The sequence below is a fragment of the Lissotriton helveticus genome, chromosome 7 (assembly GCF_964261635.1).
Source record: "Lissotriton helveticus chromosome 7, aLisHel1.1, whole genome shotgun sequence".
In the NCBI taxonomy this organism is placed as follows: domain Eukaryota; kingdom Metazoa; phylum Chordata; class Amphibia; order Caudata; family Salamandridae; genus Lissotriton; species Lissotriton helveticus.
In genome coordinates, this window is record NC_136068.1 from 172,326,736 (window position 1) to 172,345,822 (window position 19,087).

The following is a 19,087-nucleotide window of genomic DNA, read 5'->3' on the forward strand; positions in this document are numbered from 1 at the left end:
GTTCACTATTTCAAAACTTGGATGACTAATCCAACATACATCTAAATGAAGAGCCTCCCACTGAAGGCTTTTGTCAAAAGATGTTCCAAGACAAAGCAAAGCATATAAGAAAATCCTAAACAAAACAAAACTACCCTATTGCCAAAGTAATACTTTTATTTCTTCAATGTAAAAAAAAAAATCACAACGAAAAATTGAATTTGCCTGGATATAAAAATTTGGAGAGCAATGCAATCTTGCACATCTGAAAACGTAATTTTGAAAATTCTCGTCCACATGAAATGTTCCAAAGAGCACCTGCATTAAATATCCCCGCAAACTATTTAATTATGTGATCCTTTTTTTCCTAACTTTTTTATTCCTTCTAGCAGATCATGTTGTATGTATATCTAGCTATATCATTTTCACATTTATTTTATCTCTTTTCAGCATTAATAGTTTGAAATACATATTGTTAATACCATTATAAAACAAAGTGGTTATCATTTACCTAAAATTTACAGACAATACCCCAAACTTATTACAACTTGTTATACAGTATGGTAAGGGAGATGTGTGCTTCCTAGTGGCCTAAGTGGGATTTTAAATTAATCTCTCCAAGCCTTAAACAAAATGAAGTAAAACAAAAATTCACTGATTTACAAAACTGAATAAAAATATCAACACCCTTAAAATAATGAATTACATGCAGGATAACAATATCTGCCATGCTTGAGTTAGTCCAGCAATCCAAATACTTGCATTCATATGGTTATACCTAGTCAATATGCATTCAATAATGGCTGAACAGACCCAAGTTACTACATGACTGGGTTGAGGAGCATTTTACAAAGTGCTTTTGAAAGGGTGGGTTTGCAATTATTCTTACAATCACAAATTAATACCAGCTTATATGTGAGTAAAAAGGTTCAATTAAATATACAGAACATGTAGTAAAGACAGATGCAGTTGCATTACTAACTAGTCGTAGCACACCATGTAATAAACCAACTTAAGCAGGAGAAAATAATGCTTAATAGCATACTGTACCTGCCACTGGGGAAAACTGATTTGAACTCATCTTTGGACTTCCTCTATTTCTAGGAGAAATCATCACATTTTGCTGGTTTGTGCTCATGCCAGGACTGCCATGTGGCGGACTACTAATGTTTACACCATAATTATTCTGATAAGATGATTGCTGCACTTGCTGCATTTGTGGTCCAGAGTTTAAAGGCCCCATATTGCCAGGTCCACCATACCGCATGCCAGTCATCTGCCCCATTGTGTTCGGCTCCACAGGACCATAATTTCTGCTCTGGACGGGCATGCCGTGCCCTGGTGACATGTTCATAGCACCAGCTGCACCAGTACTTCCAGTTGTAGGTGCTCGAATGCCTTGTGCCATTGGGTTAAGGTTAGGCCTGTATCCATTCTGCTCTCTGCAAATACAACAAAGAATAAAAACATTGGGAGACAGTACTTTATTTATAAAATTGTAGGTTTTGTGTTTAAAATAATTTCAGAACACTGTTCCTCCATGAGATGTGACTGTATAACAAAACAATGCACACTTCAAGGGTTATGCCTTGAATATAGTTAAACCTTAATACCAGGTAAATTGCTGTTGGAAAGATTTAGATTTTAGTCCAGTGGTGTGTGTGTGGGGTGTAAACTGCAGACTTTCATAACAACGTGCACATTAGTCTTACCTTTGTAGAAAGTGCGTGGAAACAAATCCATGAGGGTCATTATTTACTGCATTTCGGAACAATTTGCTTTTTGTTTGAGCCGTCACCAGAGTGCCATCCGCTAAGGAGAACCTATACAGTGGGGTTTCAGCATGGCCATGCAAATAAGCTGTAAAAATGAAAAATAAAAATAAAGTTTAATTTTAAAATGTTTTGCCGTTTACCTTGCAAAGCAATCACAACTGTTAATAACCTGAATAAAGGACCACAACAATGTGAGAACATGAGGGGTGGAGAGAGGAGATGCTCAACTTTCAAACATGAGCTGACAATCAAAGCATGTAAAGATTCCTGGTCACATGTATTGTTACCCTTTACTGATAGGCATTATTATAAAGACGAACTCTGACCAAGAGGTCACATCCATACTCCTTAACTAGCTTTAATGATCAGTTTTGCTAATTGAGCCCAACATGTGTCCGATTATGTACTGTTCAACCGTATTTAATCCAAACTTCAATCTCCATTTCGGTCTAACATAGGTGCATAAATTCTACCATACAGCTCCATTTGCCTTTGAACATTTCAGTGGACATTTGTCTTCAACTTCACTAGCTTCCTGCAGTACATTAATCTTCATCCACAACATTTTCTATTTCTAAACAAATCCCTTTAGGATATTTACCAATGGAGTTAGTCCAATCTTCAATTTTTAAGATTGTTCTCAAGACCTTAATCTTCTCTCTAATTTTACTTTGCATCGACAAACAGATAACATTATGAGGCTGCACAGATGTCCCCACAAGCATTGTCACAGTATAAAATGTATTAAAGTCCCTTCCAATGACCTCCTTGAATTGAGACAGTCAGATCATCTGATTATACAGGGCAAATCTTCCTTAGTAACCTAATTTGATTACTTTTTCCTCCAACTATACCTGCATTTGGTCCCTCTAATTAAGATTTAGAGAACAGCTAAACCGACAAAACACAAACTATGAATGTATGCCTGCCATTGCAGGAAAGTGCCCCTTTTTGACAAGGTCATCCCCACTTTTTGCCTGGTATTCAATGGCTGGCATCCTGCAGGGACCCAAAGAAAAAACTGTGAGGACTCCAAAAATCAAGGAGCCCACACCTACCAGCACCACTGCACCCGTTGCTCCAAGCCAGAGCTGAAGTGGGCCAACGGTGCCAGAGTGGTAACCCAGCTCCCTAGAGCTGAAGACCACTTTGGGTTCTCCCAGTTGTTGACTTCCTGAGGCCACCTGTAGCACCAAAGTGGAATTATGAGATTTATACGGCTACAGCATTTTTGGCATAATTCGGGATTCACAGCATTTGCCACATTAATCTGCTGCATAAGCTGCAGCTGTTAAAAAATGTTGTTTCTAGTTGTCATGGACCAAAACTTACATAAAAAGTATTGCTGCGAAGTGGAAGACCCTTCGCAAAGAATGACTGGTCACCTTTCTGTTGCTTATGGCCGTAACTGGGTGTGAGAATAACGATGTGAAAGCTTTAGCCAGAACAATTAATGTGTAAAAATGACAAAATAATAGAGTAAAACTATCACAAGCAATGCCATTATTTGCCTCTTCTTGCCACATAATGTAGTCAACTGCGCAGCATAATTTGGCATTCCACTGCTGCATAATTCCAGTGGCTCTACTTATGATGATTACAATAAAGCAGACCGTACTGGAACTTTGACTGCTGCGAATAATGCATGAATGCTGAGAAAGCTAAGATAACTGCTATATTGAAGGAATGTGTTCAGGTGAAGTCATGTGATCGAAAAATATGATTGGACAAACAAAATATTGTCACTGTAGCTCACTGGGACTAAAGCAATTACACATTTTAGCTAAACAAGACTGACAAGCCAGAAAAAGGGTAGAAAGAAGAAAAGGTAACATGATCACAGAAACCTTCAGATCTAAATTGACCAGTGCAACTTAATTTACATGAATTTAGAATTTCCCCTTACATTTCTGAGTTGAGGCAATTTAATGTTTGATTTACTGTACACATAAATAGTTTACCTTCTTGATAGTGGCGTTTGTATGTCCAAGGCTGTCCTTCATTGTGGCACAGAAACCTCTGAATACATCTTCGAATTATATCTTCAAAGCCAGGCCTCATGGAAGACCGAAGTGAGTTTGTATCTATATTGAGAACTTTTCCTGCCGAAAAAATTGCCTTTAGTTAAAAAATAAGTCAGTCATTGTTTTCTTTCAGTCAAAGAAAACCAAGAAAAAGTAAAATAAACTATTTTAAAAATAAGGGCAAGACAGGAAGTCATAAAGAGGATTATACGGATCTGAAGCCAAATCATCAAGATATAATCAAGTAGTTGAGCTGGCATCATCTAGTATATCCATATTATAACGAAATGCCAAAGGAAATATCTCCAAAGAAGTCACAAAAATGTCTCTTCTCCTAGTTGACTTGACAGAGAATGGATGATATGAAGGAAGGTTGCCACCATTCTGTTTGTAGAGAGTGATGGCATATAACATTATGAAGACATTCTTCACTGCAGATCTAAAAATTAATCTAGAATGAACTACATTTCAAGAGGACTGTGGTTACTTCAATAAACAGCTTCAAAATTGATATTGCCATGCCAGATGCTATACCTGGTCTGCTATACCTGGTCTGTTTACAAAATTAGTCAAACAATACTAATTGCAAACTGGGGTACAACAAGGTGTGGGGCCCGAAAACAATGGTTTGTCACGCACTGAAAGGCAGAAAGCACTTATTATGAAAATGAACTAGAAAAACATTGTAGCGCTCTTTGAAAAACGAAATTTTTATTTAAATAAAATTAGGTTCTCGTTTATAAAATAAAGTCTCGTAATTTGCTCATCTACATAAACTTCTTTGTGTTTCAAAATATACACAAAAGCATAACAGACCTTGCACACCGTGATCAAACTCTTACCTGAAAGATCATGCCTAGTAATAAAACTCTCTGGGGCTGAAGGAAATGAACGCTCCATTGTTGGTGGGATACGTCGTGCCACGCAAATCATACAAGACTGCAAATCTGTAAGAACATCAGTGATAAGTTTCCACTTTTTCAATCAGTTGAGCTGATTTTGAGAACATGATCAACATAGAAATACTTCTGGGAAGTACCTACGCAGATTCAAAACACAAGCATCAACTGCACCGTACAAAATGTAAAACTTATTCTAGAGAAGACTTTTTACCTTCGCCATCCTCCATCATGGCCCTTGGTTGAGACAAAGCAAAACACTGCATGGTTTCATATCGTTGACGAGTGCCAATATTACCACTTGCATCCTCCAAAAGATCATGGGAATGCTTCAACATGCGGCAAATAAATGTGTGACTTTTTTGCCTGGGAGCTTCATTTGTCCAAGGAACACCATTCACTGAAAAAGCAAAACAAAATGTTGTTGGTATTGAAAGGTTTTGGTTTATGCAAAATGAACAGTCAGGGTACTTGCTCAGAGATTTTATTAAAACTATGAAGATTTGGGAGCAAGAGGTTCAGAGATTCATTGGCTCTGCAGATCTGATTGCGCAAGGATAAATAAGTATTGCAAATAAACCGCAACGGGTTTATAAAAATATTTATGCACGGATTCAAAATAATATTTTGATGCCACCTAGCTCCTACAATTAACCCCAAGCTGGAAAGAACTAATTCTAAGTGTATTGCCTTTTGTTCACAAAATAATATGGGGCAAGGTAAAGCACACAAACTTACAATTACCCCATTCCTTAACTTTGGCAGATTAATCTACTGTCGCATAAAAAAGGCAAGGAAGTGGAAAGAAGTATAGAAATACATGCATGGCTATCTGATATGGATAAGCCACTCTTATCTCCTTGCAATCTTGTGGCCTGCTAAGGACATTTAAGTAAACGTTTTAGCTTCTTCTCTTTTGATTTTAAATACATGGTCACACAACACTGTTTGAGCTACATGGCTGATTCACTTAACCCAGAGTCATTAGTGCACCCAACTAACTTGGGCATAAAATGCAGAACTTATGTAAATTTAATTGTGAGATCTTGGACTTTTGATTGGTAGATCTGTCACAGAACATATAAAGTTATTGAAAAGCAAGCACCTTTCATTCAATGCATATGTCCATGGTTATACTGCAAGCTTTCCAGCAGGATCAGTTTGTCTGATCCTGCTGGAAAGCGCTTTTTACTCATGCCTTCAAAACAAATATAAAAACCCATCTAACTAAGCAATTAACAGAAATATACAGACTTTAAAATGAACTGGCCCAAAAGTGAATTATTTCTAGAGTGAATAATGAATACGTTCACTGGATAGCATTTTTTAATGCAGTCTCTGATGGAATCTACGGATTCAAGCAATGTATTCTTACAGTTAATGGAGCAGCTTTCCTAACAGTTTTATGAAAAGAATAAGCCATGTTAAAAAGGCCCTTGCGGCATGGATGATAGAACGAGCTGGATAGAAGTAGATAAAGGAAAACTGTTGTGAAGAAGACTAGAATCAGGGAGCAGAAGATTTAGTCTTTATTGAGCGTCTCCTTTTTCCACCTATTCAACTCCCTACGCTCACTTCACAGAATACAATTCTCATACCAAAATTCTAAGGCAGGCAGTATTACCAACTGTGGAAATGTACCATGAACAACAATGGGAAGGAATAACACTAGGAATGCACGTAATAATTAATAAAACAGAATTATGAATTTTGAAAAAAAGAATATAACAAGAACTCTTGGTGGGCTCAAATGCAGGGTCCTCTTGTACCACAACTTTTGCTTTATATTACCAGCATAAAAACTGGAAGGGGTGTCCTATGCAAAATACGGTGGCTGCTAAGGTGATTAAGGGAGTCTCACCCTCTGGGATGAAGGTTAAGTGACAACATTGTGCTGCCTATTCTCCAGTAATTGCTTACACTACATCACGGAGGTAAACTGTGCAAAGCAGGACATTGCTAGTATTTAACAAGGGCGAGTAAGAGTAGAGTAGCAGCATCAATGAAAGATTATGCTGCAGTTTAACTAGGATCCAGCAACAACAAAAGTTGACTCAATACCAAACTCACCTCCATTGTACAGCATTAATTGTAACAGTTTTGGTGAATGCTAAATTGATCAAATACGAGCATAGTAACAATGTGTTCCATGTTCGTGTGTCCCCCAGCCATCTTCAATGCCCAGTAAAAGAAAAATGAACTAACCTAAAATCACCCACCCAGGGTGGACCAAAATATGGCACCTCAAGTTAGCATTAAACACGCTGTTCTCTTGCTAGTCTATAACAATTTTGAAAGATCACCTGCAGACTTGGGAAGGTTCTTCAGAAAATCTTTACGATCTTCTTCAAACAGGATGCTGTACACACTGGTATTCACCAGATCCTCTTGCTTGTATTGCAAATACTGAGTGACATTTTCAGAAACAAATACAATTGTCCCCTCTCGATTGACCACAAAAAGAAAACCATCCAAGGCCTACAAAAACAAATTTTTACAATGATTAGTAAAGTACAATATTGGGGCACTACTATGAAGCACATGAACAAAGTAGGAAAAGACTATAAGCAATAAGAAAATAAGTTACTTACCCGTAACTACGGTTTTACAGTATTTGTATCTATCATAGATTCACATGCTTGAATCATTTCCCATCTTCGCAGTGGGAGTCCCACGGTACTATAGTAAAGAGGACGTATAACTAACAGTCTATAATGGCAGTAGGCCATGAATTTAATTGCCTATTTATGCCCTTTTTTTCCTTTTAAAGTACTAAACTTTAACTAGGACTAATCAGGCCGTTGCACCCTCAAGAACACTCCTAAGAGCAGCAAATTTCCCTGTGATTTTCAAGAACAGGTGGGGATAAAATCCCTAGTGATAAGTGGAACCTCTCTGGGGAGGAGGGTGGGTCGCGTGTTAATCTATTAAATACACCAATACTGGATAACTGCAGTTGCAACTTATTTTCTTATCCAGTATTGGATCTTTCATAGATTCACATGCTTGAAACAGAATAGCAAGAAGTATTGTCGGCAATTGAAATACCCCTAGAGGATGGTGGGTAAAAACAATACACAGAGGTTAATATGAACGCACAACATACATCATATATACAATTATACAGCTCTATATATCCACACAGATTTGATGAGAACATAAGCATTTACTCACGGATAACTCCAGATTTGGTAATCCTGTAATTTTATGTTTATGTGGATTCTATCGGGTCTTCGCCCATGTGGTACTCTCAAAATTTAATAAAAAAGGTTTTAAAAAAAAAAAGAGAACCTAAGCATTTAGGTGTATAAAGTTTAGATACAGAACGTAAATAGAACAATGAAGCAGCAATACACTATAGCCAGGAACATTTGATTTGAACATAAATAGACTCCTCTATTTAAAGTGGCTCACCTTATTGGAATCCATGGCATAACACCGCCTGGTCAACAGATGTGTCGCTTCACTGTGCCGATTCCAGGCAGTGGTGCTTCGTGAACATGTGGGTGCTCTTCGATGTTGCAGTATGGCATTTTTTCTTCTGCGGAATGCCTGCAAACAGAGCAGCCGAAGTGGACATTGCCCTTGTTGAATGAGCTTCAGCTCTTCTCGTTAAGGTTTTTTCTGCTCTGGAATGGCAAAACTTAAATGTCGCCGATACCAATCTTACGATCATAGGTTTTGTCACTGCTGTGCCTTGACAACCTTGGCCATAAGCTACAAGTAACTAGTCTGTCTGGCAAATTCTGTGAAGGCAAAATTTGAGACACCACTTGATGGCCAAAGTATGTAGAGTCTGCTCAGCCGTTGTGGCTGGGTTGGGGAAAAAAGTTTGACGGATGGCAGGCTCCTTGAGGTGGAATTGCGAAGGAACCTTTGGGATGAACTTCGGGTTTGTTTTGAGAAGTACAAATTTATCTGTGAAACAAAGAAAAGGTTCTGGAGTAGTAAAGGCTTGTATCTCACTAACCCTTCTGGCAGAGAAGAGAGCGAGGAGAAGATCAACCTTACACATGAGAAACTTTAATTCAGGCTTATGAACAGGTTCAAAAGGCTGCTTCATTAGTTGCACGAGGACCACGTTGAGATGCCATTCTGGGGGATGAGCTCACACCGGTGGGAAACCTCTGAAGAGTCTTTTCATGAATTGCTTTATGATCCTTGTAAAACAGAGAGACAGCGCCTGTGCCAAGCATCTGTACTTTGAAATTGCAGCAAGGTGAACTTTAACTAATGAATAAACCAGGCCTGACTCAGCCAAAGAAAGAATATAAGGTAAGATCTGTTCTGGAGAAGAGAGAAATGGATGTAAGCTGTTTTATGGACAACAATGGCAAAATCTTTTCCACTTTTACTTGTCCATTTTGGTAATTCCTTCCGCTCCAGACAGAGAACATCTCTGCATTCTTGAGTGATATTTAAGTACTGAAAATCATAGGATTCAGGAGCCATTCATGCAACTGGAGACAAGCTGGCTCCGGGTGGCATATACTTAGACCTTAGTTCATTGTCAGGAGAGATGGCGCTGGTGGAAGGCGAATGGTCTTGGTCTCCAACAGGAGGAGGAGCTTCGAAAGCCAGTGCAGCCTGGGGCACATGGGACTGATCAATAGGGGAGAGCAGAGTTTCATCTTCATCTTGGTGAGGACCTTGGAAATCATTTGGAGGGGGGAAGCGTACACATAAATCCAGGACTATCACATCGAAAAGGCATTCCCCACGACCCTGGGAGAGGGAATGGACTGGTGTAGAATTAGCATTTGGCACTGTTGTCCATCACAAAGCGGTCCAGCGCTGGTTTCCCTCACAATGAGAATATTTGGTTCAACTGCTGTATGTCCAGTTCACACTCGTGGCAACTGTCCTAGGTCCTGCTGAGAGCGTTTGCTAACATTTTGTAGACTCCAGAAATGTGCTCGGCTTTTAGGGATATTTAGTGGGTTGAGAGCCACACCACAGCTCTTGGGCTTCTAGAGATAGCGTCAAAAATAGAGTTCCTCTTTTTTTTTTATATAATACATACTGTTCGTATTGTTGGTAGGGACCAACATGAAAGATTTTGTGATCCTTGGGGGGATGCGGGGGGGGGCGCGTGGGGAGCCTGTAGGGTGAGTAAAATGGCCTTGAGCTTCAAGCTGGTAATGTGGAGAGACGTTTGACTTGTCGACCACCTTCCTTGGATCTGAAGGTTATGTAAATGGCCTCACCAGCCCTACACGGAAGCACCCATGGAGGTGATGAAATCCGGTACTAGTGGCAGGAACAGGAGGCCTTGAGAGAGTTGTGGTTTTGTGAGACCACCATGCCAGTGTGGGCACCATGCGCAAGGTAATGGAAATTAGGTCCTCAAAGGACCGTTACGACTGTATCCATTGGAGCTGCAGTTCCTCTTGTAACAGCCTCATCTTGAGGTGTGCCAATGAGGCCAAGTTTCTTGCAGAAGAGATCATGCCTAGGAGCGACTTGAACAGTCTCACTAAAACATACCGTTTTCTTGCAATTTTATGAGCCAAGTGAACAAGTTACTTACCTTCGGTAACGATATATCTGTAAGAAACAGTAGTTAGTATTAGATTCCTTACCTTAGAATATCCCCAGGCGTCAGTCTGGATCCGGAAACTTTTGCGTAGCAGTACCCCTGCGCGTCGGTAGGCGTCGTCTGCAGGCGTCCCCTGCGGCTCCGCGTCAGTCGTTGGCGTCGTGCGCCGTGATGACGTCGCTGGAGTATATAGACGCCGCCTCCGCGCGCTGACGTCAGTTCTTTGCACACAGCTTTTCCGCGCCAGAACACGCAGAGCCATGTAAGAACCAACACTGGTGCCATGCGAAACTAGGGCCCTGAAGGGGATGACCTTAACACTATGTATCAGTTGGCAGAACGGGGAGGATGGGTGGGGCGGTAAGGAATCTAATACTAACTACTGTTTCTTACAGTTATATCGTTACCGAAGGGAAGTAACTTGTTCATCTGAAAGAAACAGGTTAGTATTAGATTCCTTACCTTAGAATAGATACCCCAGCAATACCAACCCCGGTGGTGGGTCTGCGAACCAATACAGCTTACACCCGAAAGTCCTGGAGGACAGAACGGCCAAAGAAGCCATCCCTCCGGACTTGACTGTCCAGGCAGTAGTGCCTCGCAAACGTGTGCAGCAAGGCCCACGTAGCCGCCTGACAAATGTCCTGCAAGGGGACTCCCCGGCCCAGGGCAGTAGTAGCCGCCGTGGCCCGAGTGGAATGGGCCCTCAGCCCAACAGGAGGCTCCTTCCGAGCCAAAGAGTAGCACGCTTTGATGCACAGGACGACCCACCGAGAGATGGTCCGTTTATGCACCGCCCGTCCCTTCGTCGCACCCACGTAGCCAACAAACAGTTGGTCATCCACCCGGAACTGGCGAGTGCGATCCATATAAAATGAAAGCGCACGTTTTGGGTCCAGACGATGGAGCCGCTCTTCATCCTTTGAAGGATGCGGAGGCGGGAAGAAGGAGGGTAAGGTGATGGACTGCCCGATGTGAAAAGCAGAGACTACTTTGGGCAGGAAAGAAGGTCTAGTTCTCAGAACCACCTTGTCTGGATGAATGGACATGAAAGTAGGTTTGACAGAAAGAGCCTGGAGCTCACTCACTCTCCTGGCAGAGGTGATGGCAACCAGGAAGGCCGTCTTTAAAGTCAGGAGACGGAGAGGACAGGAATGAAGTGGCTCAAAGGGAGCACACATCAAGAAGGTCAGAACCAGGTTCAAGTCCCACTGAGGCATCACAAACGGAACAGGTGGATACATGTGCGTGATGCCTTTCAAGAATCTCGTTACAATAGGGGACTTGAACAAAGAAGGTTGATCAGGCAGCCTTAGAAAGGCCGAAAGGGCAGAAAGGTAGCCCTTGATAGTGCCCAGAGCAGAGCCCTGCTGGGCAAGAGAGAGAAGAAAGAGGAGAACCTCGGAGAGAGGGGCAGAAAGAGGGTCCACAGCCTTTGCTGTGCACCATGCCACAAATCTGTTCCACCGGCAGGCGTATACCGACTTTGTGGAGGGACACCTGGCTGCCAGAATCACATCACAAACTTCAGGAGGCAAGTCAAATTGCCTCAAAACTGTCGCCGCTCAATCTCCACGCATGGAGGTGGAGACTGGACAGGTTCGGGTGGAGGACCGTCCCTCCCCTGCTGCTGCGACAGAAGGTCCTCCCGAAGGGGCAGGCGGATCGAGGGACCGACTGACATGCTGAGTAGCTCGGGATACCAGTACCTTCGAGCCAAGTCCGGAGCCACACGGATAACTTGGGCCCGGTCGCGCCTGATCTTCAGCACTCTGGGCAGAAGTGGTATAGGCGGAAAGGCGTACAATAGACCGCAACTCCACGCGCGCCGAAAGGCGTCGCCGTGCGAGTCCCGTCTTGGAAACTCCAACGCGCAGAACTGATGACATTGTGCGTTCTCTTCTGTGGCGAATAGATCTAACCAAGGCTGTCCCCATTGCAGAAAGAGGCCTTTCGCCACGTCCGAGTTCAGACGCCATTCGTGATCCACCGAGCGCCGACGGCTGAGTTCGTCTGCCCTGGCGTTCAGAGAACCTGCCAGGTGTTGAACCGTCAGAGTCACGCTCTGACGTTCCAGCCATTGCCAGAGACGCAGAGCCTCCTGGCAAAGGGTCCACGACCCCACTCCGCCCTGCTTGTTGCAGTACCACATGGCGGTGGTGTTGTCCGTGAACACCTGCACTACACTCCCGTTGACAAAGGGGAGGAATGCCTTCAGTGCTAGACGGATCGCCCGCAGTTCCAACAGGTTTATATGGAGCCGGGACTCCGCCGGAGACCAGATGCCTCTGATCTCCGCCTCTCCCAAGTGGCCTCCCCAGCCCTGGAGGGACGCGTCCGTCACAACCACGTGCTCCGGTTGGGGAAGGGAGAGGGATCTGCCTCTGACCCAATCGCGGTCCGTAAGCCACCACTGCAGTTGTCTCGCAGTGCCCTCCGAGATCAAGACATGGTTGGACAAGTTGCCCTGATGCTGGGCCCACTGAAACTTCAGGTCCCACTGCAGAGCCCGCATCCGCCACCGGGCGTGATGCACCAGAAGGATGCAGGAAGCCATCAGCCCCAGCAGCCGCAGCGTCAACCTGACCGAAACCCGGGATAACGGCTGAAAGATGGGAATCAAAGCCTGTATATCCCGGACTCGCCGTTCCGGAGGATAAACCCGAAACTGCGCCGAGTCGAGAACCGCTCCGATGAAAAGGAGCTTTTGAGAGGGACACAGGTGTGATTTCGGCACATTGATGGAAAACCCCAGCTCGTGCAGGAGATCTGCCGTCATCTGAAGGTGGTGGACGACTGTCTGGGGCGAGCCCGCCTTCAACAACCAGTTGTCCAGGTAGGGGAAGACTGAAACCCCCAACCGGCGCAGATGGGCTGCGACCACCGCCATCACCTTTGTGAACACCCGTGGGGCGCTGGTAAGGCCGAATGGGAGCACGATAAACTGAAAGTGCTCGTGGCCTACCGTGAACCGCAGGTAATGCCGGTGGGCCAGCAGAACGGGGATGTGAAAATACGCATCCTGCAAGTCCAACCAGCCTAGCGGGTCTAGAGCAGCCAAGACCTGAGCCAAAGTCAACATCTTGAACTTCTCCTTCCGGAGGAAGCCGTTGACGTTCCGTAGATCCAAGATAGGACGTAGGCCCCCTTTGTCCTTCTTGGGTACCAGAAAGTAGTGGGAATAGCAACCACGCCCTACTTCTGGCCCAGGAACGTGCTCGACGGCCCCCTTGGCCAAGAGGGCCGTAACTTCCTCCTGCAGAAGTGTCAAGTGGTCCCCCGACACACGGTGGTTCTGCGGTGGCATGGCTGGAGGAGTGGTCTCGAAGGGGAGGGAGTAGCCCCTTCGGACGAGCTGCAGCACCCACCTGTCCGATGTGATTGCGCGCCAGCGGGAGTGGTGATGGCGAACCCTGCCACCCACTGGCGTCACATGGGCCTGAAAGCACGGACTAGGAGGATTTGGAGGCCGATGCTGCGGGGGGAGGTGTGGTCTGACCTCGCCGTTGTCCCCGACCGCCTCCACGGCGGACTCCACGGCCGCCACCGCGTTGAGAAATGTGTTGCGGCGCGTGGCTGGCAGCACGTGTGGGACCGCCCATTCCTTGGCCACGAAAGGAGCGAAACGAACCCGTTTGGCGCTGGGTCGAGAGACCCAAGGACTTGGCCGTGACCCTGGAGTCCTTGAAGCGCTCCAGCGCGTGGTCCGCCTTGTCGCCAAACAGGCGACTGCCATCGAACGGCATGTCCATCAAGGCATTCTTGACATCTGCCGAAAAGTTGGTGGACCTCAGCCAGGCGTGGCGACGAATCGCCAACGTCGTGGACATCGCTCTGCCCAGCGAGTCGGTCGTATCAAGACCACACCTGATGGAGTATTTTGCTGCGTCTCGGCCTTCAATCATAGCCTTGCCGAGCTTTGCCCGTACCTCCTGCGGGCATTCAGGCAGCAGGTCCGCGACCGTATCCCACAGAGAGTGGGAGTAGCGGCCCAAGAGGCACGCGGTGTTGCAAGACCGCAGTCCCAAACTCAGGGACGATAAGACCTTTTTTCCATACTGGTCGTACCTCTTGGATTCCCGGTCGGGCGGGGCCGACGGGAATGCGGTCTGGGAAGTCGAGGCCTGGATCACCAGACTCTCAGGGGTGGGATGGGTGGACAGGAACTTGGGGTCATCCTTACACGGACGGTGGCGTCTGGCCACGTTCCTATCAACAGGCGAACCTGAAGCGGGCCTGGACCACGTGCCTAAAAGAACGTCAGACAAGGCTTCGTTGAACGGCAGCAGTGGCTCCTGTGGGCATGACTGCGGTTTGAAGACCTCAGTGAGGATGTTAGGCCTCACGGCCGCGACGGGGAGCTCAAGGTGTAAGGCCTTGGCAGCCCTCATCAGCACCACTGAATAAGCAGCCCCCTCCTCCGAAGCCACGGTAGGAGGCGAGACAAAGCCAGGGTTAGGAGAGTCGCCCAGACCACTGGCGTCACCCAAATCACCTGTCCAGTCCACATTGTACTGACACTCGCGTGACAGAGGGTCCTCAGACCCCTCCCAACCCTCTCCGTAATCTACATATTCACCATATTCGGAAACAACAATGTAGACCGGCTCCCCGGGGTCCACAGGCCCCATCGGCGTCGGACTCTGCGTCGGGCGACGCCGGTTCGACTCCGGAGTCGGAGAGGGTATGGGGGCGGCGCCGGAGCACCTGCGCCGCGCGGGGGGCGGCGTCGGGGGCAACCCCGATGGAATCGGCGCCGGAGAGGCCAGTAGACCAGCCGGCGTCGACCCTGAGGGTCCCTGCAGCGCCAGGGTCGGAGCCGTCGGCGGCACCGGGGCCGGAGCACCCGACGGCACGAGGCAGGAGCACCCGACGGCATCGAGGCAGGAGCACCCGAACCGCTAGGGCCCCCTGACGGAAGCACAGGGCCCGAAGGCGCCGTAGGCCCAGTCGGAGGAGACAGTGCCCTCATGGCCATGAGGAACTCCTCTATCTCCCCGGGCGTCGCGCCTTGCCCAGGGAACGTAGGGTATGGAGCAGGCCGCGCCGGTGACTCACGCGGAGCAGCGGGGGTGAGGCCACCAGATCCCCCAGCCGCGTCGGGGGGAGTCGGGGGTACGATGACGACGCCCCGACTTCTTGTGTTTCCTACCTGAGGAACCAGAGGAATGGTGACGACTTCCGGAGCGCTCGTGGCGGCTCCGCGACCGCTCCCTCGACCTCCGGCCGGACCGGGACCGCTCTTGACGCGGGGCCGACACCCGCAGCTCGAGTAGCTTGCGGGACCGCTCCCGCCTAGCTTTACTCGTCAGGGCCCGGCAGTCGACACAGTCGACCACGGCGTGGTCGGGGCCCAGGCACCGGAGGCAGAGTCGGTGATGATCCGTGACCGACATCGTGCGGTCACAGTCGTCACAGTTCTTAAAACCGGGCATCCTACCGGCACCGTAAGAAGAATCAAAGATTCACAAAAAACTTTGGTCAAAAGACCGGAGTACTGCACTTCTCGGATCTGCGCTAACTGGCGCGGAAAAAAGAAGAACTGACGTCAGCGCGCGGAGGCGGCGTCTATATACTCCAGCGACGTCATCACGGCGCACGACGCCAACGACGGACGCGGAGCCGCAGGGGACGCCTGCAGACGACGCCTACCGACGCGCAGGGGTACTGCTACGCAAAAGTTTCCGGATCCAGACTGACGCCTGGGGATATTCTAAGGTAAGGAATCTAATACTAACCTGTTTCTTTCAGATGCACTAGTCTACCTTGTCTGTCCTGGGAGAGGAAGGCTTTGTTCCGTATCGTGTCTAGATTGGGTCTGAAAAATGTCAATCTGACTAGTGGAGGACGTTCGCCAATTTACAGTTTGAGGAAAAGCAAGAGACATGCTTTTGTCGCTATGGCAGCTTGTCTTGGGTTGAAACACCCAGTCATCTAGGTAAGGGAGTACCTGATGACCTTGTTTCATGAGTGCCACTGCTACCAGGGCCATGCATATGGTGAATATATGAGGGGCAGACTGGAGGCAGGAGTGAAGGACCTTGAATTGGTAATAGGTACCAGCTACTGTGAATCGAAGAGATCTGCAGTGTTTGGGATGGATGGGGATATGTAAGTAAGAGTCTTCCAGGTCTAGAGAGGTCATGAATCTCCACTGTTGAGACAAAACGTCAAAGTTCTCATCCAGAAGGATTGCTTAAGGAGGTATTTGTAGAGCTTCCTGAGATCTAGGATACGTCTTCATTCTCGCGATTCCTTGCGAATAAAGAAAATCCTGGAGTAGAATCCTTTCCCTTTTTGAGCAACCAGGTCTTTCTCTATTGCTCGTTTTGGCAAGCATTACGAATGCTTCCTTTCGTAGTAAGTAAAGACGAGAGGGGAGAGCTCTCCTTGGAGTGATTGGTGGCTTTTCCATAAACTCCAGGGTATGGCCATAGGTAACTAGGTCCAATACTCATCTTTCTGAGGTGATGGTTTGCCAATGATGGAGGTAATCGGATTTATTCGCAGCTGCGGGATGAGTCACGTAGCTAGTACCTGGACATGGTCAAGGTTTGAGGCCTGTGTCGCGGCTCTAAGAAAGTTGTCTTCTGCTAGGCCCTCGCTTAGAGAAACCTGCCGCACAGGATTGACAGTATGACTGTTGTGGATATCCCGGCCTGTATTGGGACTTGTAGGACTGATACTGAGATAAGAGGATGCTGAGGGATTTGACGGTATTGGTGTCTGTTTTAATGGCAAGCAGAGCATCTTTCATGTTTGCAAAATAGCATGCCTCCGTCGTATGTCATGTCCAACATTTTAGACAAACCTCAGGTCTAAAGGAGGCCACTTCGAGCCATCCTTGGGTGCCTCAACACAGCTGTGCCGACTGGTTGATGGAAGCCTGTGTAGGCGATGTCCATGGCACAATCTATTATTTCTGCTGAAGTGGGCTTGACCTCCAGTACGATCTTCTCAAGTTCCGACCATCTACCCTCCGGGATGAGGTCAATGATGTAGCTGACAGACCACATGTGGTGGAAATAACGGCCTAGATTCGCCAGAGCGTTGACTGTGTGCACGGTAATTGTAGACATGGTGGAAAACTTTTTGTCAATATTGTTTTAACTTCATCCCTCCTCGTCAGGTGGTTGCAAAATAGGAGTAGCTTATTTTTTAGACCTACATTGTGCCGCCTGCGGATCACCAAGACAGGTTGGGGGGTCGCCTGGCAAACATGAAGGGGAATCCTCAGAGGCCCCGTACTTTGTCAATGTGAGGGAGGACGGCCCCTTCCATGGCAGGGTTCTTCATCAACTTGACTCCTTTCTGCCATATATTCTCAATGATCGGTATACAGCATATCTTTTTTCTTGCCTGCTCTTTAAAATCATACAGGAAACAGTCAGACTGTTTCAACGGCATTTTGAGATGAAATCCCGTTGCCACTCTGTCCATTAGGCTATGGAAACCTCCTATATCTTCTGCTGGGGCGAATCGGAAGGGTGCTGCGGAGGTGAGAACGGAGTTGGTAAACCATAGTCATCCCATTCATCCAAAGGCAGATATGTGTCAGGAATCTCACCATGTTCTGTTTCATCATCATCCGTTGATCGATCATCCCTTGGTGGCACTGCTACATGGGAAGCAGTCATCATTCTAGGAGATGCTGAGGAGGGAGAGGTTCTGGAGCAAGAGATGTGACAGGCTGTGGGGGGCGCACTAGTGTTTGATTGGTTCAGATGCTCCGTCCATCACCACCCCCTTTTGTACCGCTTTGTTCACCATAAGTTGGCAGGGTATGCTCAGACGTTGAGTCCCTTGCTCACTTTGCCACTGGATTCAAGCAAGCCTGGCTGAAGACGGCTGAAATACCAGAAACCGGTCCTAGGAAGCTTGATTCCGGTCCAGGGAAGGCATGGCTTGGCTGTTTGGGCTGGACTGTTCCCATGAGGCACAGGGTCAGACTGATTTGCATATGGCCATGACTGAACTGGGGTGGCAGAGTGGGCTAAAGAACGGTGATGGATTAAACCTAGATCTGTTGATTGGGTGTGAGTGTTTGATTGGTTCAGATGCTCCGTCCATCCCCCACCCCCTTTTGTACCGCGTGGTGGCGCACTAGGCTGATCAGGGGGCTGCAGAAAACGTTTCCAATAAACTGTGAGCATCGCCTGGAGGTCCTGCATCAAGGAAGCAGGAAGATGTGCAGTATCCCGCTGAAGTGGAGGGTTGGAATAATATCCGCGGGACTCAATGTCTTGGAGCTGGAGGATAGTAATGCTGATAGTAATGCCCTTCCTCCTCATAAACCTTCTCTTCCACGGGCTGTGGGCTGGACCAAACAGGTCACCGTACTCATCAGATTCCAAAATGTCCAGCAGGTGACTGAGGCAGGGATGAGACTTTGTTGGTTGAGGTGACTTCAGTACGTAGAAAGGTTCTGGAGACATTAGAAACCTTAATCGTCATTGACGGTGGCGTCAACAGATTTGTCAACGGAGGAATGTAAGTGTTCTTTGGTGTCGTGGTCAGCGGGATCGCGGCCAACAGAGCAATCGTTGGCCGCATCAGCGTCAATGGGAGCGTCTGTGGGATCATCGTCGACAGCTGTGTCGCAGAGCTAGTCCAACTGAGGCACTGGCAGGGACTTCATTGAGGCCTGAATCTATAGGCGAGATGAGCGCTAATGCTGGGTGTCATCATTTTCACTCTTGACAACGAAATGGCAGTACTGTTGGTCATCGACTGTGAAGGCATTGTGGAGAGGAATTTGGAAGAAGATTTATGCCTCGTGAATGGCTCTGCAGAGGAGACATAAGGGCTATCTCCATCGTTGACAGATTGTGTCGATGAGCCAGGTAAGGTTCTCTGAGGAATGTTTTGCTT

At 46.9% G+C, this 19,087-nt stretch overlaps 1 protein-coding gene across 5 annotated transcripts in view; it reads right to left on the minus strand.

Moving 5' to 3' along the window:
• The window catches only part of NCOA3 (nuclear receptor coactivator 3), a 551,775-nt gene that overhangs the window by 290,557 nt on the left and 242,131 nt on the right, over positions 1–19,087 (minus strand). For all 5 annotated transcript variants that reach the window (XM_078651867.1, XM_078651866.1, XM_078651869.1 and 2 more), the window contains 6 exons: positions 6,981–7,155; positions 4,892–5,077; positions 4,621–4,725; positions 3,716–3,856; positions 1,692–1,839; positions 1,030–1,421 (listed from right to left, as the gene is read on the minus strand). In XM_078651867.1, coding sequence (XP_078507993.1) covers positions 1,030–1,421; positions 1,692–1,839; positions 3,716–3,856; positions 4,621–4,725; positions 4,892–5,077; positions 6,981–7,155 — 1,147 coding nt within the window. The remainder of the gene's footprint in view (positions 1–1,029; positions 1,422–1,691; positions 1,840–3,715; positions 3,857–4,620; positions 4,726–4,891; positions 5,078–6,980; positions 7,156–19,087) is intronic.